Source organism: Centrocercus urophasianus, unplaced genomic scaffold, assembly GCF_019232065.1.
Source record: "Centrocercus urophasianus isolate 14NV4802_14NV808 unplaced genomic scaffold, USGS_Curo_1.0 seq_20, whole genome shotgun sequence".
Classification (NCBI taxonomy): Eukaryota; Metazoa; Chordata; class Aves; order Galliformes; family Phasianidae; genus Centrocercus; species Centrocercus urophasianus.
Genome location: NW_024884756.1, coordinates 964,796 through 988,251, shown reverse-complemented (window position 1 = coordinate 988,251; position 23,456 = coordinate 964,796). Strand labels below are relative to the sequence as shown.

Sequence of the window (23,456 nt, the reverse complement as noted above, 5' to 3'; positions counted from 1 at the left end):
GCAAGGGAAATCCCTTGCATTGACCAATAATTCAGCTCCCAACTTGAGAAGCGTGCCGAGTGACAAATGCACACACTGTATTAGTGAGCACAGCTCAGAACATCTGAATATTTTGGCTTTTGCCAAAATAAATATTTGTAAATATTTATAACTATGGGGATTCCTGCATATGTTTAATGTCACTGCTTCCACTATTTATGAAAACTGCACAAATGTTCAACTGTACCTGTAGTTGGTGTTTCTGGTGCTCCTCGAGCATATATTAATATTAATAAATGTAATAGGGAACATGTAGAGCATTTCCAGCTATTTATCAATTTTCCACTGGCCGTATGGGCTCAGCAGTGCGGTGGATTTTGCCATCACATTCCACAATTGTCTTCAGTTCTCAGGCACATCTATCAGGAACACAAACTGACACCATATCTGTATGCAAAACTTTCTCTGCACAGAGAAACTTCTTTTTAAGTTACGTGGAGCAAAATGGTTTTCTTTAGCAATTACAACAAAACTGGCAAGTGAAACCTTTCAGCAGCCTCAGCCCAAAAGAAAGCCAGTGTCCTCCTGGAAAGAGGGTGGTACTGACACCAAAGATCCCATTTACTGGAAAGAACGAGGACGTGTTTCACAAAGATGTGCAGCATTAAGGCTTCCATAACCCTTCCTTCATTTGCTAGATGAGCAGAAGAATGCAGATCCTTCCTGTGTCCCCCCATCTGCTGCAGACACCACCCTATTCTTCCCCCAGAAGCCAGACACAGCTCTCTGCCCACATTCTGCTCCTTCCTTTCCATACAACAGCTGCTATAAAGGTCCTTCTGTCATTCACTTGACACACCATGGTAAAAGTGTTTAAAATCTGCATAGCAGGAGAGGTTTTAAAGCTTCAACTATGGCTCCTACATCTTTATAATATATATTTCGAACGCTTTACCTTACAGCAATTAGTGGAAGGCAACATAAAACTACCTGTAACCAGACAGCTCACCTTACTCATACAGCTGAAGATAACCACACAGGCAAGTCTGGGTGAGCAACAGCCGACACACTTACTGCTGATAAAAGTTTGCTGTGATCCAAAGCAGCTTTGTTTTGCGTCTATCTCCTAACTGCAACCTCAACCTGACATCACCTATGGAAGGTGCTACCACACACAACAGCATAGCAGGACATCACACTAAGCACTTCTGCTCCTCTTTGAATCTGACGTTTCTAGCTCCTTCCAGAGCAAGGCAGTTGAGCAGAAGCACAGATGAAAGGGTAGTCTGGCCCCATGGCCAGCATGCAGCATACCTACTTCCACAGGTGGAGATCAGTGACAAACGGTGTCCCTCGAGTCTGTCTTGTGACCAGTGCTGCTTAGTATGTTTATCAGTGATAAACAGTAAGACTGAATGCACTCTCAGCATGGATGATGCCATGCCGAGTGATGCAGCTGACACAATAGGAGGAAGGGATGCCATCCAAAGGGAGCTGGAAAGACTTGAGATGTGGGCCTGTGTGAACCTCACAGGGCCAAGCGCAAAATGCTGTCTCTGGGTCAAGGCAATCCCAAACACCAGTACAGACTGCGTGACGAATGGAGTGGGAGTAGCCCTGTGGAGAAGGACTTGGGGGTTCTGGTGGAATAAAAGCTTGACACAAGCCAGCAGTGTGCACCTGCAGCCCAGAAAGCCAGCAATATGCTGGGCTGCATCAACAGAAGGATGGCAGTAGGGCAAGGGAGGTGACCGTCCCCTCCTGCTTTGTCCTCGTGAGGCCTCCTCTGGAGTACTGCATCCAGGTCTGGGGTCCCCAGTACAAGACAGGGAGCTGTTGGAGCGGGACTTCTTGCAGGAAAGCTCAGAGGCTGTGTACAACAGCTTCAGCTGCTACCCATTACCACCCCTGAACAACAGGCTGCTCAGTGATAGAGACAACAGCCTCAAAGAAGTCACAAGGATGTACAAGTAAAATACATCTTTCAAAACTGACAACGCTGGACGTTACCAAAAGCATCCCATCATCTTCTCAGCACTTGCTGAACACACAGCTTAAAGGCAGAGGCACGACCCAGGAAATACTTTCAGAGATTTCACAGGATTATGCTCTCGCCTCTCAGGCAACGAGGCTGGGGATTTGGAGCAAAGATGTTTTTAAGGTAAATCATATGCCACTGGTTTTGGCAAATTCTATAGTCTGTGAGAGGTTAAATCATATATTCAGAAGGATCTGGAGCTCAGATCTGGAGCTCAGATGAAACTAAAGGAAAATTGTAGGTGAAAATCAAGGAAGCACCAGCTGAGAAAAAATATATACATCAAATCACCTCATAAAAAAAAAAATCACAATACATGAGTGGATGGCATATTTTGATATTTTTGATACTCTGGAAGGTATATATGTATTTTATGGGGTCATTTTAAACAAATTTCAAAGCTAGCCATTCCTTTGGCTGAATTCTCCACTTCGTGTTCTCCCCATCCTGTTTACTGCAGTCTCAGGCTATTGCTCTTGTTTCAGGATTCTCTCTCTTGGCTCCATCACAACGGGTTTCAATTCCAAGGACAAAACCAGTCAGGCTTTATGGAAGATACCTTCTGGAATACTGGAGACAAGTCAGAATTAATTGGTTATACTGGGAAAGGAGGGGGAAGAGTGGTGGTTTTCAGCAGGAGCCAAGTAGCGAGAGCTCCTAGTCACAAACATCTGAAAATACAGCTCAGGCAAACAAATGCCTATCACCTCTTTTCTTGGACATATCTGAACGTATATTCAGCCTGCCCCCTTCCAGCTATCAGACAGGCTGACAGCAGCAGTCCTGTGCCAGAATTTGCTGCAGCCAGCCTCTGCGCTGCGCAGGAAAACAATCCTTCCCTGCTGACAGCTTCCTGGGCAAGAGATGGATCTGAGGTAGACATATCCAACTGAGACTGTCTGGTCTTCAAGTTTATGAGGCTCAGACGTCTTCAGGAAGGGGAATGATGGCTAAGTTTCCTTATTGCCAGTCCTAGGTGAAAGGATCCCACGTTATTAGTTTAGCAGTTCATACATGCATATATACTTCTGTATCTCCATTTCTTTCACACCTACGACTGCTCACCATTCCTAAAAGGCTAAAAGTTTGTGCACTAAGTTCAATTTCTGTCCTCTGCGTATCCAGAATTGACCATGATGATAAGGACTCTCAGTAAATTGGAGCCATGCAATTCCCTGAATAGGTATGAACCTCAGATATTTAATGCCACACGAGATTTTGTCATGCCCTCACTGATCAGATGCCAGTCCCCAGAAGAAAAATTCTGTCTTTTTAAAATTGCTTCAGGGTGCAGGGAATGGAGGAGCTGGAATGGAAATCTTATGCAAAAATCAGTATCAGGAGTAGAGACGTTGGGCAAAGATCCTTTAGTGGGAACAACTAGAGAAATCGCCATCAGATTTTGGTCATTTCAATGAAAGAAATATGAAGAGAGGAAAGAAGAAGCATGGCTGCACTGCTGATCCACCACTGCTGGTCATCTGTATAATGGAACAGGGGACAGAGCAACTGAACCAGTAAGCTGGCAGGCACAAGAGGAGGGGAAGGAAACCTCACCAGAGCATTTCTGCCAGGCTTCAACACGTGCAAAGCACCTGTGCAAAGTGAAATGAGACAAGGAAGTGCCTTCCACTTCTGAACAGAAAGGGACTGGAGGGCAGCAAGACGTGTTCAGCTGCATCTTTGGCATTCTCACTGTTGGCAGTCCAACTGCTGCCACAAAGCATCAGCCACCGCTTGTGTGCCTGAGATTTCTGGTTCAGCTCCATTTGTCAGAGTTTTAATGCCCTGAGATGAGGTGAAGCAGACCACTTTTTGTTCCTGTGCCTGAAAGGAGACAGTGACAGCCCACATGCCTGCTGTGCCTGCAGAAAGGCTACTGACTGAAAGAGAGTGGCCAACATCATTCAATGCTCATGCAAGCTGAGCAGAAGAGTCGTGTTTAAAGGTAGCATGCCACCAACTGAAATACCAAGCATCTGTCGTTCTTACACCCCATCACCAGTTCAACGGGAAACATAAACATGGAGATTAAGCCTAAAACATTGTTCGTACTGTGTGTAGACAAGTGAGGTTATTTACTGTATGATTTACATTTTAAGCACAACTTCACCCTCATGTACACCAGCTGAATCTTGCTGAGACCAGAGACAGTAACAGGAATTCTCAGTTTATGAACGTTAATTTAATCAGTGATAGTGTATATTAACAGGTCACTATTTCTGATATTTTAACAGGATTTGCTTGGGTGTTTCTCTGCTCCTGCCCTGATTCTCAACGTATTCTCTTAAACCTTATACCGATCTAATTTTATCGAGTTCAAAAATAATATAAAGTTGAAGCTGAAAATTTAAGTGTGAACTGGAAATGTGCTTTTTTTTTTTTTTTTCCCCTGCTGTTTATTTTGAAATTCTAAACTGAATAGAAACCATAAGGCCTTAAGCTTTAAAGAAATACCAGTGTGCCCCACTCACATTATGCCAGGAGACAAATTCATGCTATGAAAAGAACACATTTAACCACTTCAAAAGTAGCTTGGATTCCTCTGAAAAAAATGACTAAGTGCTATCAAGTAAGCAAGATCTTGTTATTTGTGAGCCAGTGAACCCTGGCATTTCTCTCATTTACATCAGTCAGGCTCTCAGAATATCCAAGAGCCAGCCCAATTTAAGACTCCACAGAAAGACTCCACATTCTGATAGAAAGCTGGGAACCTTGAAACAAAGGTGATGGTGCAAGGAGGGCATGGCTTTCTCCACAGTCAATGCCACAGATGCTGGCACAGGGCTCCACAGGATGAAAGCCACCGAGTCCACCTGCTGCAGTGAGATCTGTGATTTCCCATTCTGCTCCTTCCACCCAGCAAACAGGGTCCATCTCAGAAGGAGCCAAATGAAAACATGTTCCTTTAACCAGTTAATCTTCTGAGACCATCTGTAAGGACTACTGCAGACAGTTCTCCCAGCCAAGCAATCCAGCCTCGGTCCAGAAACCACTGATGCTTCTCAGAATTCTCTATGAACCCAGCATTACACACACCTCCGCGTGCAGATCTGCCCCTCACTGCTCTTGGAAAAGATCTTGCCTTTGAGCACGAGGAAAGTCACCCCCAGCTTTCAAAGACAGCAAACGCTCTGATCTTACAAAAGTCTTTCCCGGGGGCTACTGCCATCAGAAGTTAAGTTTTGCAGGATCCAGGTTTAAGACTTTCAGGCCACAGAGTCAGCTACGTGTACCAGAAGAACAAGAGAAGGTCACTGACAAAGAAGAGAAAACCATCTAGAAATAGCAAGAGAACACTGTGCAATGAATTCAAGTCGTAACGAGGCACAAAATGTTCAGTCTGTTTTTACCACTGCCTGTACCCAGCTGCAGTTCTCTAAGATGAATAATCCTATCATATCAGAACACAGAGGCAGACACCTGGTATCTCCGGGCTTTTTAAGTTTCTCTTGAAAGCGGTGCAGACTGCAAGGAGTGGGTGCTCTGCAGAACAGTCACAAAATGGAGCTGAGGGAGTCTGGCTACATGGAGGTAGGTCAGATCCAACAAGCAGCTCAGCAGCACGACAGAAGGGCAGCAGCAGGGCAGGACAGGCCTCTGGCCAAGGCTTCAAGGTGTTTCTTCAGCATCCCCAGCCCGCTGCATGGAGAAGGAAGCAGCCAGCAAAGACGTGGGATGAAAGCAGATGACACCAACTGTGTCAGCAGGTTTTTAAAAGGAGTACTTTTTCCTGTTTGGAAAGTAAGAAACAACTCATCTCAAAGAGGCCACCAAGAAGAGACTGGGCAACACAAGGGCTGAAAAAGCAGGCACACTAACAGCTAAGGTCATCGCACTCCTGTGAGCAAATCAACCAATTCAAGGGCAGCTGTCACCAAGTGAAAGCAAAGAGCAGCTTTTCACTTCAACATCAGCATGATACAAACCCTAGATATCGTTGGAAAGAAATTCCATTTTATTTACAGCACTGGAAAATCTTTCAGATTCCCTGGAAGACCTCTACCCTCAAACAAAATGAAGGAATGGCTGGAGAGCTCCTCCCCATGTCTCTGAATAACCAACTCGGATGCTACCAGCTTCAGTATGTTATCTCCCCTCCATCAGTTCCATCAGAAGTCGTGCTAATGGAAAACACGTCATTTGCAAACAGCAAAAACAAATCCATCTCCCTGTGTTTTATCTGAATGTTGCTATATATAAAGCCAATGTCTGAAAACATTCCACATATTTTTATTTATTGGCATGAGGCCACTCAGCAGCACAAGCATACTGTTGAAAGTATGAAATTTCTGTGTTAATAAAAAAAAAAACCAACAATTCCAGCATCATTCCTTGGTGAACACTGTTACAGGGCTCCCTCCTATGCACAGTGCTGTCACTTATGCACGGACCCACGATGTCTCTGGGCACCATATAGATGCACTTTTCTCTGCCTTATATACACACAAACAGCACTGTGCTCTAATACACACTCTGATAGTTTGTTACCTGATGCCAGAAAAAAAAAGAAGAGTTGCATGGCAGAATTAACACCGCTACATTCCTCCAGGTTAAGACTTGAGTTTCACAAGGAACTGTGAGCCTTAGCTGCTTGCCTGCAGCCACCCCATCACCATCAGCAACTGCTGCAGCCTGCTGCCACGTGCTAACACTGATGTACGTCAGCATCCTGAAAAATTTTCCGGCTCTGGCTATAAAACAGCCAGAGCTCCTCCGAGCCCTGCTCCAACCTCGAGCAGCGCAAAGGCAGGGATGAGCTGCATCACCCACCAGGCATCTCGCTGCTCTGTGGAGCTCACGCTGCCCCAGATGCCTCCAGCACCGCCAAAGCACACGTCCTGCCCCTCTTCGATCGTTTAGCTCCAGCTCTTGACCAGAAGGCAAATGGAAAAGCTTTTGGTAACTTCCAGCTGATCTTGGCTGGGAATCAGTGACTCAGAAAGGAAAATATTCCCTGCCGGTGGCTTCACAATCAAAGGTCAGGCCGAGCTCACGCTGGAACCTGCAGAGAGCCTTTCCACAGTCTCACCGGCAACAGCCTGGGCACCGGGCTCCTTGTTCCATCCTTGTTTTTATTTCAGAAGGCAGATTGGAAGGCTACAAGCACTGCTGCACATCTGGTGAGGCACGCCTCCGTGGAAAATCTGCTTCACCAAAGGTGAGCGGCCGCGCTGGAGCCGAGCTCCTGTCCATCCCTCCAGCCAGCCCACTGCAGCCCCGGCTCCCATCCTGCTCCGCTTTCAGACGTCAAGTTGCAGCAATTTACAAAGCTGCACTGTAGTTGTGAAAGACAGTTTTCTGTATTTCCATATGGTGTGAAGTCTTCAGAAGGCTCAGCTAATTTTCCCTAAACAAGTCAGACTTTTCTCATTCCTCCCTGTGCGCGACGATCCCGCTCCCTCAACACGTCGAGCTGCAGCTACGTCCCATTACAGCCTTTCCTTCCACAAACATCATTTTGTTCTCAGCCTGCTCCTCCAGATTGCACCATCTTCCAGAATGTGCCCCCTTTTACATGAAGACCATTTTTTCCTAACGTTAGTTCTACTCAAATGCGAGCAGCTGACGAGTGCCTGTGACAGCAGGGACGGATGGGGGGACAGAGGACGGTGGCCACCCGCCTGCTCCTGCTCTAGATCAGATGATTAAAGCCTGCTGGAATAAAACCAAGTTCTGGAAAATACCAGAACTTCAGATTAAGTTATCTACTGGAATAGAAATGCAGAAAAACATGCCAGCGTTTCTCAAGCCAAATTTAATTGACTTAAAAAGAATTTAAGATGTTTCTTATAGTACTGCTTTGGCTGGGACGGAGAGGGAGAGATACCACCCCACTCCCTTAGCCTTCTCTTGAATCAGAAGTTTCTCTGCTCATACCAACAACATGGTATTCAAAAGAAAGAAAACAAACACAAACCACAATTGCAGCTGTATTAGCTGAGAGTTTAACACATTAAATAAAGAAGTGCTTTAAAATCTCAGCGCAGCTTGCTGCAACTCGAAAACGCTAAACACAAACTCTACCTCCTTTGGGTATAAGAACTGCTAAAGAAATGCAACAAAACCATCCTTATCCTCACCTCTACACCCTGTGTGTGACACTCTTTGGAGCAGACACCCAGCCGGCGTGTTCCTGTTGAAAAAACTATTCAACATCTACAAGTGGAAGAGTGCAAAGGGATTTGATCCAAACGTCTTGCCAAACGGGAGACCCAGTGCCGTATTTGCTCTGTGTATGCAGCTGCACCCAGAGGCTGCCCCACCACACCGAAATACGGTCCCTAGATTGTAGGTGTAGGCATGAAGTTTCAGAAACAGGCACCAGACAGGGTAAAGCACAGAAAGCCCTGCCTTTGCACTTGTTGGTTAAAATGCTGGATGCTAGGCAGCAATGAGAAAAGCCAAATTAATAAATTCTAAGTAGCATCATCAAGATATGCAAAACACAGGAACGTGCAGAACTCTCCTCTCATTGCGGAAACAGTCTGCAACAAAGCAATTTCAGAATTCAACAGCATGAATAACAAAGGTCCTGACCATTTCCAAGGAAACCAATGTCAGAGAGAAAGTCAAAGAACTGCCATTTTGTTTGATACGACTGTAAGGTTTGAACTTTTATGTTTGTATTTTAATTTTTTGATCTGTCTCAGTACATCCTGAGGTTGTTCTGACATTGAAAGTTCTAGTTAATCTGCAGGAGCCACTATTTTTTTTTTTTGGAAGTATGCAAGCTTGCAAGGTATGCAATTACCTTGCAGGAGCTGCTGAAAGGTTGCTTTCTGCACCAAAAAAACCCCAATATCTGGAGGGAGCTGAAAACATCTTAGAGCTAAAAGTGATGTTGCAGTAAGGCACACTGCAAGTCCACTCTAGTTGCCAGTGCTAACATGCAATCTTAACAGAAATCAGGCAAGCTCAGGCTCTCCTGCAGCCTTCAGGCAGGCTACACGTCTGCCTGAAGAGGAAATCGGGAATATAAATTTATTAATGAGAGTGATAGACACCTTCACTGCAGTGCTGTAAACTACTCAGGCTACAAAACAATATTTTCAGTTGAAGAAACTCATAACTACATCACTCAGTCTGAATTATTCCTGCATACTGAACCGTTTGCTTTGGAGACAAGAGACTAATGAAATTCTTAATCTCATCAGTGACAACATAAACCAATCATCTAATTCTGAGTGTCAGGGATTTGCTGTTTCCTTCTCACAGTTAATCTAAAGACTCAGCGTTGGGAGCGAACAGAAAAGAACAGGAACTGCATCCCTGCCTTGTGTTTCTATTAAGAACACAATGGATCAGAACTGCTCTGCAACAATGCTTTAGACCCATCATCTTCACGTGCATCAGCATTTAGGTCCCAACGACCTTAGGAGTGCTGTGCACCCCCAAGTCAGCAGCATCAACAGCAAAGAGGAGGATAAAATCAGTGGGAAGCTCTCTTGACTCAATGTAGAGTCAGTCCTCCCCTTGCATGCTTGGAGCAGAGCAGTATGTATGCATGATTTTCTAAAAGCACATGAATTTCTCCATAAAAAACATCTCCATCTTCATTCAGAGCCACTTCTATACCATATTTCACATTTCAAACCCTTATGCTCAGATTTTTATTTCTTTCCTCTAATATTCTCTCCCCTCCCATGTTGTTTTTCATGAGCCATAAAGAGCTGAACAGCTCTGAGTTCAGAGTTCAAATATGTGGTTGTAAGTTTAATTTCTCCAGACAAACTAACAAATTCCCTGCACTTACAGCCACTGCACCAAGTACAGTTGTCAGCCTCTGAAACTCAGTAACCAAAAAACTGGTGAATCTAGCATCCAAATGCTGACTGACGAACACAAACACAAGAAGTTTGCTCTCACAAAAAACCTATATTCCTAATTGCTCACTGATTGGTCTGGGGTTAGTTTTCTTTGTGAGATACTGTGGGATTGACTTATTTTAATATAACATGCCATTTCATTCTAAAAGAAATTCTGGGCAAGATGACACACTTACTACAGGAGATGGCCTCACAGGTCATCATCCTTCATTGTACAGGATTGCTTCATTTCTATTTTAAGTTTTTATCCAACCAGCCCTACAGACTAGAGGAAGACCTTCATTACTTCATGGTCTAGATATACCATGAGAACTGGCTTCTTAAAACTTGATCTTGATTTTCTTCTAATGCAGACTTTTACCCAAATCAGCTTACATATAGGCACACATGGACACAACAATTACACACGCACCCACACACATCTGTGCATACAAACATATGCATGTACATCAGTGCATATACACACACACCTCCCCACACCTCTGTCCCAAAGACAGCAGACTGCAGGCAGGACCCACTAAGGACAAAGGCATTTGCTGTTAGTCAATCTACTTTCAAACAGCCTCTATTCTCGCAAAGGCAGGCTAATAACTGTGCTTGAAAAGTCTGTAAATAATACAACATTAACTTTTAATCCTATCTTCCCCGCTCTGACATATACTTTATATTAAAATGAAAGTTATATAAGGTTGAATTGAGGTTGCTTTTTAATATTACATTAACACTATTTACCATGTGCCATGCTAATCCCCCTTTGAAAAGGGAGCCTATTAGCAATTCTGAAAGCTTCTGTTACCATAGCAATAGTCTATCACTGTGAAATATTTATATAATGTCTAACATTTTCACTATGCAACAGCCATCTTCTGAACTGCACTTCCTACTTACCCAGTGTGTAAAAAGATTTCCTTTTTGCCCTGCATGACGGAGCCAGGTGAAGCGCCCAGCCTGAGAGCTGAACTGGGAAAGCCTTGTGGCGTGCCGAGCCCAGAATGTCATCTCCATCCCAAACCAGCAGCCCCCCGCAGCAGGGCTGCCTGCCACTTACCTTGATGTGCTCGTGCAGCTGGGCCTCGTGCTGCCTGGAGAGCTGCTCGTGCTGCCGCTGGAACTCGGCAATGAGGATCTGCCTCTGGATCTGCTGCTTCTGCTTCAGCGCCAGGAGCTCCTGCTGCAGCTGCTGCTCACGGAGCGTCGGCTCTGTCACGGGCATGGGGAACTGGTGGTCCAGGCGCAGATCCATCGGGACTGAGGTTGGGGCAACTTGCAAGGGCAGTGCTGTGCTCACGTCAACTGCAGATGGAGAACACACGGGAGAGATGAGCGGTAAAAAAGCTCTATGGGGGACAGAGCTCAAGCAGTTTTTCTCCAGCCACCGTCTCCTATGAATACGTGCATTTTCTCAGAGCAAAAACTTCAGTGAACTGCACGTGACCCTACTTGTTATCACTCCAAGCCTGTGTATTCAAGCACACGTCCCTGTTGCACTCTTCTAGCATCACTTGAGATTAGATGGATAAATATTACTCTGGGACTTCACAGCAAAGATCCATCTTGTCTTACAGCTGATCAATTCATACACTCTTACGGTCAGGAACATGAAGCTCTCAATAAAAATTACCCAGAAAAATCACTACACACTGTATCCTTCATAATATTTTTCTGAAAGGAGCTTGAACAAAAGCAAATGGATAATGAAGGGCTCCTGTGACAGTCTAGAGTTCGCTGCTGCAACAACCAGACAGGTGTAAATGTTTGGGCACGGGGAAGTGCCCCATCGTGCCTCTAACTCAGACTCTGAGGAGACAATGCTGAAACACAACCAAGAGAAGGGCAAAGGACAGCAAATTTCCCTACAAATTAAGCTCTTATTTCATTTTAAGCCTGACCAGGTAGTACTCCAGCCACCTTCCCAGGGAGGTGAGACAAGCACACAGAGCAAGCAGCCCACATCCTTCCATCCACTGCACTCTCTGGGGCACCTGGACCCAGCTACACAGCACCCAACACAAACAAGGATGCTTGTTTGTGCTGTCAGCACCTTTGCCATGCAATACCACAGCACGCAGCCAGATTTGGGCTAGGAGGAGCACGAGGTGCCCGCAATGAGACCCGCAGGCACCTACCTGCACTTTGCCCAGGGAAAGGAGCTCAGCTCATGCAGGGAGGAGGAGGCTGTTCTTGGGTGGAAATATTTTCTGTAAAAGGTCACGTTGCTGGAAGTGCTGCCGTTATTCAGCCCATGAGTTCTTCCCCCGTGTTTTCCTTCCTGCATCCCTCTCTCCAGGGCTCTCACCTGTAGGGCAGGCTGGCAGCACAGAGTGTGGGGCAGTGCCTGGTGTGGCTCTCAAAAACCCAACCGAATCATCTGAATCTAAGCATTATGGCTCTCACACTCTCACACTAACGTGAGGACCGAATGTTGTGACAGATGCTGAGTGGCTGCTCTTGGAACAGCAGCAACTTCGTTTGGCAGCAAATGTTGGGGACTTTGTGCTTCAGCCCCATTTTCTGCAAGTGTAGCAGCTTCACAGCAAGGTTCAGACTCATCTCTAAAAGAAGATGGAACCGAATTAAACAACTCAGCAGGGCTTTACTCTACTTCAGCCCACCAAATCATAGGATCACAGGATGGCCTGGGTTGCAAAGGAGCACAATGCTCATCCAGCTCCAACCCCCTGCTGTGTGCAGGTCACCAACCAGCAGACCAGGCTGCCCAGAGCCACATCCAGCCTGGCCTTGAATGCCTGCATGGATGGGGCATCCACAGCCTCCTTGGGCAACCTGTGCCAGTGCCTCACCACCCTCTGGCTGAAAAACTTCCTCCTCATATCCAACCTAAACCTCCCCTGTCTCAGTTTAAAACCATTCCCCCTTGTCCTATCACCATCCACCTTCACAAACAGCCGTTCCTCCTCCTGTTTATTCGCTCCCTTCAAATACTGGAAGGCCACAGTGAGGTCTCCCTGCAGCCTTCTCTTCTCCAAGCTAAACAATCCCAGTTCCCTCAACCCTTCTCCATAGGAGAGCTGCTCCAGCCCTCTGACCATCTCAGTGCCCTCCTCTGGACCCACTCCAAGTCCTACCTGTGCTGGTGGCCACAGGCTTGGAGATGGGGCCTCACAAGAGCAGAGTAGAGGGGGATGATCGCCTTCCTGTCCCTGCTGGCCACCCCTTTTTTAATGCAGCCCAATCAAACCCCAAGTGATCAGAAAGCAAACCCTGATATAACAAACACATGAACCCACAGCTTCTCCCAGCCTGCCTTCTTCCCTGTCCAAAGGCACACATTGTATTTTTCCAGAGCTCCTGGACACACCAGAGTATGGTTTGCTGTAACTCCATAGTCCCAGTGCTGGAGAAGAGCTTCAAGAATTTAATGCGGGAGGATCAAACCCACCGACCAGGACAGCAAACCAGGCACTCACCACCTAGGAGCACGGGAGCTGGGAGCTCAAACTGTGCCAGTGACAAATTGCCCCGCTCTGCTCCACAACAAGGGCCCGAACCCGCAGAGAAAGGCAGCCGATCACCCAACAAACGCTCCATTTCCCAGAGCTGGGGACAGCAGCACGCAAGCCTCCCCAGCGCCTGGCACTGCGCACAGCTGGGGCGCCGCGGCCACAGCTCCCATTCATCGCCCCGCAGAGCTGCGTCATCCCGGCCTCTTGCTATTTCGGTCTCAAGAAACTCTTGGAAACGCCATGAGTTCCCAACAGAAGCTGCGAGCGCTTCTGACCTGCGGGGCCCTCCCGAAAACAATAAAACCTTCTCTAGTTAATGAACGCATCATCAAAACAAAAAAAGCCTGTATTCTTATGAATTTTTTATGGTAGACTAGAAAATTGCTTTTATAGGTTCTGCCTTGAGAACATATTAATACAATCAGATTCATGACGTTAGCAAAAGCACAAAGACTATATTCAGAGTTTTAATGAGAAATGCCAAACCCATGAATTACAAGACAAGATCTCAATTATGAATAATAAACTATCTCGTGTTACCCTGCCTCTTCCTTCACTGTAAGAACACAACGCAAAAAACAGGAGGAATTATCAGCATTATTATTATTATTTAACCTAGGCGTGCAAAGATTTTTTCCACAGTCCGGTTACCATTATTTTTACACCAAGTTGGAAACACTCTGATGCTTTTCCCTCCCCGCATAAATAAAACATGGCTATACATCAAAGGCCGCCTGCGTGCCGCACGTTAATTAAGACCTAAAGCATTCCAGCCCTCATCGATTGCAGGCACAGAGCGGCCTCGTGGCTGGGACTGTAAATTTGGCATCTCCCAGCTCTGCCCACACCATCTATCAGATCAACAGAGGACGGAATCTATCAGTTAAATGTATTTGCTGTAACAGACCGATCAGCTCAGTTTGCAAAGCAAGGGTCCATTTCCTACAGAAAATGTCTGGCATTAAAATCATTTCACATCAAGGCTGCATATAAATACATTATCAGAGAGTCATACGTTGGGCTTGTCTGCAACAGAAAAATCACCTCTCTGCAAGCATCGGGCAGTTTGGAAGGGATTAGAAGAGGGAGATGCTATTTAGATATGTGCATGCATTATTTAAATAAGAACTGCAGTAATAACTGTATTTTCTCCCTCTTCTCCGAAACGGCATTTTCTTGGAAGTCCTTAAAGGACTGACAAAATAGAAGGATTCAGCCCTGAAAGCACGCTGAGATGTACGATAAAAGAAGATTTCAGTATGAGAAGGACACGGGATATCTGAAACATTTAAATTCAAACCTTGTTTCAGTGTAACCTTTACTGAAGCTGAACTTTAAGAACATTTTCAAAACTACTTCTTTAAAAACCAAAAGCTGTCGCCAGAAGGACTCTTTTCATTTCAATTTAAGCAGCACAGAAAGCTGCCTCCCCTCTATTTCAAACTAGCATCAGCTTCAAATAGAAAGTGCACGGAACGTGCTCCCCGAGACCCCCCTCCCTCCAGCTCAGAAGGCCCCAGATCCACTGCTGGAGCTGCAAGAGGACGGAAAGAGACAAAGAGGAAGGGAATCACAGACATACCACCACATGCCCGTGACAGCATGAGCTTAGCAACCCAGGCACACCAAACCCTGCTGGGCGAGCAATTGGGCTCCCATAGAAACCCACAGCTCCGTGGGGCTGTGACTGGACATTCCTGGCCAGCACTTTCCAGACACCACTGACTCAGCTTCTCCCCCGTGCTTTATTTCCAACTAATGAGTTTGCTTTCTAATTACTGGTGTGCCAGTGTTGCCCTCTGGCCGGATTTTGCCAATAGCAGAGCAGCAGCCACTCAGCAACAACCAACAAAAAGCTGCAAAAGCGAGAGTCTGTGCTGTGCAGCCTGATGGCTGGGGACATGCGTGCACAGACCTCAACCCAAGCTTGATTTTCGGCTGCTTGCATGCAGGTTCCAAAACCACATCGTTCAATTTGCAGGGGAAGAAGGCACGCCACCAGGCTCAGGGCAGCGGCCCCAGGCAGGCGGCTGTGACCGTCACCCTGCGATGGGGACACAGCTCTGCTTGCACAGCTCGGCTTCCTAAAATGTCACAACTTGCCGAAACACGGAGAGACAGTGAGATCAGGGCTATTAATAGCAACAAGCTGCTGCAGTATCTGCCTGCAGTGCCAGGATGAAAGCAGCATGCATGGTGCTGTGTGCACCGTAAGGAAACGGCTGAGAGCACTGCGCAGCGCTGTTAGAACGCCTGGAAGACAGAGCTGCTCTGAGCCGGCAGCACGCTGATTACTACAGAATGCCTCAAGGATAAGTAGTATTTCTCCAGAAGAGAACAGTGAAAAAAAAGGTCGCGTATCACCAAATGCATTTGGGCCACTCTCTAGGCTCAATCTCAGCCCAATCCCTGAGCACGGCCATGGCACACTGCAGGCATCCGAGGGAGATGCAGGCCGCCATGCTTCCTCCTCCCCTCAGCCTCCTCTGCTCCACACTGAACAAACCAAGGGACCTCAGCCACTCCTCACGCACCCTGCCCTCAGACCCTTCCCCATCTCTGCAGCCCTCCTTTGGACCTTCTCATACTGTGGCAGCCAACCTGCCCTGAGTGCTCGAGGGCACACCAGGCAGGGCAGAGCAACACGATTCCTTTCCTCACCTGGCTGGCAGGGCCGGGCCTGTTCAGAAACAAGAGTTTTAAAGGAAGAAGGTTTTAACCTCTACATAAAACTAAAACAACGTTCCCCTAGTCCAATCAGGAGATGGAGCCATCCGCCAGAAGCAATCAGCTCAGCACACACCGTTATTTTTGCAGAACTGTGTGGGTGAATGCGAAAGCAGCCTGGATCCTTCCTCAGCACACAAGCCATGAGCAAACAGCAGTGAGATTTCCTGCGAGCACCACACATGCTGCAGTTCAGCAAGGGCTGGAGTCATTCCCCACTATGAGAACATGTCATGCTGCATGAATGGGAACCGAAATTAATCATCCCATCAGCCACTGAAACACATCGTGAGGCACCACACCGTAGGCAACAGATGGAGTTTTAAATGTCACTCATTCATTCATGGCAAAGAAAGTTTATTCTCATTACTACCAAGACCTGAAGTCACGATCAGGATACAGGGATTCTGGATTTCAAGAATCAACTTTTTTTTATCCTAATACCTTTTCTTGCAGATTGCTCGTTAACATGTATTAGCAACCTGTGAAAGATAAGCATGCATGTTTTATTCATGAATGTAAGGAAATTAACACTGTAAGACCTGACCACATATCCCACTCTCTCCATCTTAGGCTTTTTTTGTTTTTCTTCTATAGTAAAAGAAGAAAAAGAAGTCACTAAACTACGTCAACAACAGACACGGATATAACACACACTCTGCAGTGTTTTGTAACCTCAGAACAGCACATCACAGTTGGGAAAAATGCACTCTCTCAGCTACATACCAGGATCCTACAGGCAGGACGCATTTCTAAGGGTCCCATCTGAAGGACCACGAAAAACTTGGGGACTTGAAGCACCCTGATCAGCTGAGTACCTTCTGAGCTATGTCCTTCTGCAGCACGAAAGCCAAGCACTTCGCAAATGAAACAGCACTGCAGAACGCACAGAACAGGAAATAAATCCTTAACGAGACTCTGAGGATTTCACATTATAGCACCTGCAGGAAGGCCAAGCATCAACCCTTGATCAAGAGATGAGCATGGGCAGGACAGAATGCTCCAGAGGGAGACATTTCCTGCACTGCTGCCTCCTTTTCTCACTGTTCCAATCAACACCTTTAACAAATGAAGATGATGTCAGTTCTTTCACTGAAATTTTTTAAAAATGGAATCGAAAGAGTAAGCCTGGAACGTATCTCACTTTAAACGTCATACAACCGGGGCGAGTCCTTCCTCACACAGTTCCCTCGTGCCACCCTTTTGTCCTGAGGGGAACAGCCAAGTGAAAGCCACCTGAGTCTCCATGGGGAAAGTGCCTAAATAAATTAATAATAATTCAGAAGACATTAAAAAGAAAAAAAAATAAAATCATACTGCCCTTCTTCAAGGACATACCTTGGAACATAATTTTGCCTGCATCCTCATTTCAAGCATTATTCAACAAATGAACTTCTTTGATCCATCTGTCTGGCTGTTGGCTTCAGAGACTCCTCACTTTACCAGATACCCGACAGAAAAGGGAGGTAACAAACCCACAAGATTTTTCCAATGCTTTTTCTAATCTTACCCTGACCTTTCCTGAAGGGAAAACAGTACTTTAGAAAGGAGGGCAGGGGAGATGGGAGAGGAAAAGGAATCAAGTCTCATCTTGAGATAATACATCAAAAACACCACCCAACCAGGTATGCACAGCAGGACTCGAGGAACCTGGGCAACCTGATCTAGTGGGTGGCAACCCTGCTCACAGCAGCGGGGTCGGAACTGAATGATCTTGAAGGTCCTTTCCAATCCAAGCCATTCTATGGCACGCAGCAGAACTGAGGCTACACAGATGTCTGGACAACCTGATGAGCCAGCAAAGCAGTGACCCTACATCATTAAGAACACAGCAGGTGAAGCAGCTACAGGGCATCTCAGGAGTGCCAGGAGTCAGAGAGGACTTCTAGGAGGATGGCACATGCTGCATCTCCTCCTCACTCTGATGTTTCAAGGTTCTCCCATTGTAACCCCTGCTTTGCAGACAGAGGAAGGGGATGCTGGGGCAAGATCACAGAATCATAGGATCTTCTCAGTTGGAAGGGATCCTTACAGGCCATCTGGTCCAGCTCCCCTGCAGTGAACAGGGACACCTACAGCTCCACAGGTGCTCAGAGCCCCCTCCAGCCTGACCCCGGGTATCTCCATGGACAGGGCATCCACCAGCTCTTGGGGCAACCTGTGCCAGTGCCTCACCACCTGCACAGTAAAAAACTTCTTCCTTATATCCCATCTAAACCTCCTATGAGACCATTTCCCCTTGTCCTCTCATCACAGGCCCTGCAAAAGTCTGTCCCCTTTTGACACTGAAATGCTGCTATCAGGTCTCCAGTAGATGCAATGAGAACTGAAATGGTTTGCCTGCAACTTGGGATGGTGCCAGCTGGTGAACAGCCAGGCCATTTGAACGAGTTGTGCGATAAAAGCAGCTCTTGCTCGGAGGAAATGCTGTCAGCTTCCCAAAGAGATGGAGAGAAGCTGGGAGATCAAAGACACCTATCTGTTGCTGGAGAAATGCTGGTCCCCTGCCAAAACCTTGCGGAGCACACACAGCCAGCCCGCCTTCCTGTGCCTGCTGCATCCACCAATTCACCAGGCAAGAGACTCAGGATTGCCAAAAGGAACAAGCAGCAGCACCAACAGTGCAGAGCACAGGGCTGGTTGCCACCAAGGGAACTGCACAGCCTCTGAGATCAGCATGGTTGCTCTGTGAGAGCCAAGGCTTTAGCTAACAGCTCGAGATCTAATGCACTGATTTATCCAGAACGTAAGCAAGAGTATGCAACTCCCCATGATCAAAAGAAAATGTAAAATGGAATTCTAAGGAATTTCCCTTCCCATTACATGCGTGTGCTATAGTGTGCCAAAAAGATATATTCTGACTGTTTCAGGCCTGGTTATTATTAATAGGCTAGGTAGCTAATTTATATCACCACTCAAGTGATAGAGACTCCCAGCTTTACAGCAGGCACTGAAACATGCAATGCAATCTCTTCAGTCATGGAGAAGCAGCAAAAATAGCAGCTAAATCACAAGCTGTAAGAGGAAAGAGTTCAGCAGCTCTCACAGAATTTCATGGATTGCTGAAAGGCTGCAGTGTTTTCAACAGTTTATTAGAAACCAAGATCCTGGTCCCACACAACCAGCATATGTTCAAGCAGGCAAATAGCCACAGCTTTCTGCATTGCCCTCTGGGGGCTTTTGTTCTCAAGCAATTCTAACACACAGGTGCATAAGCTGTGTCAGGACCCAGGATGGTACTTCTAATCCACTCAGAACGAATAAAATTAAAGATATATATACATATGCTATTTTAAGAGAAGGTAAAAACCAAATAGCTTTCTAGAAGAATTCAGACAAACACAGAACAGTCAGATTCCAGGACATAATGGAGAAATTACGCCGAAGCCCTTCCTCGCTTCCCCAAAATGAGCAAAAGTTGTCTTTCAGCTCCTCAACACAAACACTTAATAAAACTCTCACTTAAGATTTCTGTAAAAAAAACTTTTTTAAAAAGAAAAGAAAAGCACCAGATAAAAGTGAGCGTATTTAAACACAGCAGGCTGATAAAGGACAGAGTAATTACAAAACCCTTTTGTTAAGGAAACCCATCTGAACCAGCATGGACTAAGAGAAACAATCAGCCTTTCAGTTAACTGGATCCAAAGCCCTAAGAGCGGATGGCAGATTTCTCTTGCACCCCCCATCCTGGTAGCACTCCATGCATGACGAGTTTCCCAGCGTCACAGCAACGATTCTCACTCAAAGCAAGCTTTTTCTTGGCATTTATGTACAGCCTTCAAGCCACTGACATCAGCATGGCCTTTTAAAGATGGAACAACAATTCAGCAGTCATCCTGCTGAAAACATCCCCAGCCTGGGAAGACAAGAACATTATTTTCTTTACTGTATTACATAGGCACTTCTTCCCATGTCGAGAGCCAGAGTGACACAGGGATGAATTTTAACACGAGAGCTTCAACAGAACAGAACCACAACAATGCAACAGTTCAGATTCAGATTCAGTTATAATTCCACCGAATTTTGAATTCTGTTCCTTCCAGTTTCTAGAATTAAAGTTGTATTTTATTAAAACGTAGAAGCTGGGTGGTTGCCAGCAGCATCTGAATGATGACAGAAAAATGACTGCTGTCATTGCCCATCCACCCCGTGCATGCAAGTCATTAAGCAACCTGTTGCAATTAAAGAGTCCGAGCCATTGAGAACAATATTTGAATTTAGCAAAGCACTGCTGATATGAATAGTAGGTCAAGCACTCACAATGCCCATTTCCTAGTTTTCCCAACATCAGTGAAATGTGGAACACAAAATGTGTCCTGCCTACCCCTCACCATTTCTCCTGACATTCAGCTACAGTTTACCTGCTGACTAATGTGTAAAAGCAAGAAAAAAGTACAGTCATTGTAGGGCTCACAAAAATAGCTTGCCCTAAAAAAAAAAAAAAATGCTCTGTCCCCTTCCTATATTTTCCTTCTGTTGGATGACTGCTCAACTACAACTGAATGCTGGAGCAATGACCAGCACTCCCACCAGGCTCTGCAGTACTCTACTGTGATGCGTATCATCAGTGAAACAAAACACACTTACTTAAAGGGTGGGTGGAAGAGGACAGACATCTAAAGGAGGTCCCTCTTCTCCTATTCCTTCATTGTGTTTTCACCATCTTCTCCACAGCACCCATCAGTCTCCAAAACCTTGGTAGCATGCATGGAAGAGTAGAAAGCTGGGCAGCAGCTGGGCGCAGAAGTGAAAGCTTCAACTTTGCTTTGACACCACTATAAGAAACTCTTCCGACATTCTAACTCAGGAAATAGTAAGAGTTTCTTCCACAAGAAACAAGATGTTTTGAGAAACAAAGGTGAGAGACTCTATCTATAAGTCTGGAGATATATATGTATCCTTACCCAAAATAAAACAACTGGAAATATATACAAAATAAACTGGAACACAGGGCAGGAGCCAGTAACAACCCTGGGGAGCTTCTCAGCAGGAGAGGGAGGCCAGCACAGGGAGGAGGAGGATGCTTCCCATCACATCTCCTTTCTCTGAAGGTTTAGAACGGGATCAGCGTCCCTGCTCTCCCCAGAGGGAAACAAGAGCAGCAGAAAAGCAAAGGCTGGGTATGAGCTTATCAGAGTCTGTCTGCAGACCCAGAATCTATTTTTACAGCACATTTCAATACCTGAAATGTGTGACAAAAATGGAACGTTCAGTTCTTCTAAACGCTTCAACATTTCTATACAAAAATTTGTTTCAAAGGTGGCAGCCAGAGCTAACCAGGCAGATGATCACTCCCAAACCACAGCTTCTTCTGATAAAATTCCTGCTTGATACGATACACAATTCATCTCTGTTGATTATGTTCTCTACAAATACTAGCTTATTTTTAGGTCACTTTAGGTAAGCATCATTTGCAGCCTCATTCCTCTCGTCTGAAACTCTGTTTTTTAGGAAATGTCCAAAAGCCATTTGCATTAAATCTTTTTCAATGCTTTTTATTTTTCTTCTGAGCAATACAAATCTGAAAAAAACAAAGAAGGACAAAGCTGCTGAAGAGGCACAAATGGCAGTCCAGCAAGTGGCATCAGATCGTGCTTAGCTCTGGGGCAACTCACCATTGAACACACTGCATGTATGAAAATGAGCTGCTTAGCTCTCTTTAGAGCATCAACCTCAGAAAAGCAATTCTTGCTCACAAATCCTAAAAATAGACATAGCGTAAAGAGAATTTTAATTATAAATACTGCTGATAAAAATTCACAGTTCCAGTAACTAGTTTTTAAAATGAGTGTTGAACTCGAGCAGCCACAGAGAAGAAGACCACAATGGCCAGAAGGCAGTGGAGAAAACACCACTGTGATGGATGTGAGGTGGGTAAATCCATGGAAACTGCAAAGCTATCAGGTTATAACCTGCAAGCAAGAGGGCTCTTGAGCAGCAGCGGAGGGCCTTTCAGCTGGAAGAAGCAAGTTTAGCTGAGGTCAAAGTAATTATCAAGATGGAGACGCACAGTAACTACTGAGAGGAGTGGTACATCTGCCCCCCTCACTTCACAACTCTGTCTTACCAGATGGAAATCCTTTGCAAAACATAAGGAACTGACCTAAATGTTTCTGGATGGCATTTAGTTTTAAATATAGTGCAAAGCCAGGCAAGATAGTCCAATAGCTTTCTATGTGATGGACTCCTAGAGTAAATTCAGAGCTGCAAGATGAATCCCAGACCACGCGTCTCCTGCCATGCCAGAAGCCGTTGCCTGAAGGCCACACAAAGCTCTTACATCCTGCAGCATGCCAAGGCTGCAAAAGCCCCTTTGCTTTGCTCTGCTCTGCTCTCCCAGCTCCCAAAGGAGCTGGAATGGAGCTTCAGAAACAACCGTTACCAGAGAGGGAAGAAAAGAGTTACGCAGAAAGTTTATTAACTATCCTCTGATCATCCTCTGTACCACCACAGTGGGGAAAAAACAAGCATGCAATTCCATAATTTACCCAAACATAAGCTCTCACTGCACAGGAGTGCTCCAGTCTCTTCCTAGAGGCTGCTCCTTCCCCCAGCACACCGTACTGCCCTGAACTCTGAGCCTTAAGATTACAGATTAGTTCTCAGCATTTCCAAAACACCATTGTTACAAGTTTGTGTATGAAGAAACTTCTAGAAAGAGGGAGATTTCTGTGTTTGCCTATGGGTCAGACCACCCATCTGAACGACAAAGAAAACAAGTAGAACCTAATGCACAGTAAATTTAATGTAAACGTTTCCATGCTGAAATAAAGCAGTCTTAAATCACTGCAAGTCTAAATCCTCCCATGATTTAGCGTGCTTTAATTTGCATGTTTCCACTTCACAGCTGATTTGCCTCAAGCTTGCTTCACTCAAGGTAGCAGGCTTTCACTGCGGAGCCCTGCTTTGGCAGGTATCGTGCGAGAGCACCATCCCCACTGCGCTGATCTGAAGCCTTGCAAAGAGCCAAGGAGATCTGCTAAAGCCTTCACTGCTCATGCATAAGGTACTTGGGAATCCAGAAGCGATGCCCAAAAACAAGGGAGGGCTGGAGCAGCAGGAGCTGGTAGTTCTCCAGCCTTCTGTGGCAGAGGGGGTCCTGCCACCCGCGCCCTGTTTCAGCAGAACAGTCCACCCCCAGTGGGCACTGTGAAACTGGGTTATTGAATGACCAGAGAAATGGGTGCTGCTCTGCAAGAGGAGGCAAAAACTAAACAGAACGGAATCGGTTTGGCAAGAACCAGGCTGGTAGGTACAGAAAGCTGCTCGGACTTAATCTGATCCAATGGATGACCTTCCTGCCACCGCAGCATCTGTCTGACTAGATAGCCTTCAAGGGTCTCTTCCAACCCAAATCACTCTGTCATTCTCTAATTTCTAAGGATGAGTGTATGAAGTAACTGTAAAGAAGCACTATTT

General features: G+C 45.9%; 1 protein-coding gene across 9 annotated transcripts in view; it reads right to left on the bottom strand.

Moving 5' to 3' along the window:
• Positions 1-23,456, bottom strand: part of HDAC4 (histone deacetylase 4) — a 215,613-nt gene that overhangs the window by 97,706 nt on the left and 94,451 nt on the right. For all 9 annotated transcript variants that reach the window (XM_042821990.1, XM_042821991.1, XM_042821992.1 and 6 more), the window contains one exon: positions 10,895-11,139. In XM_042821990.1, the coding sequence (XP_042677924.1) occupies positions 10,895-11,139 (245 nt within the window). The remainder of the gene's footprint in view (positions 1-10,894; positions 11,140-23,456) is intronic.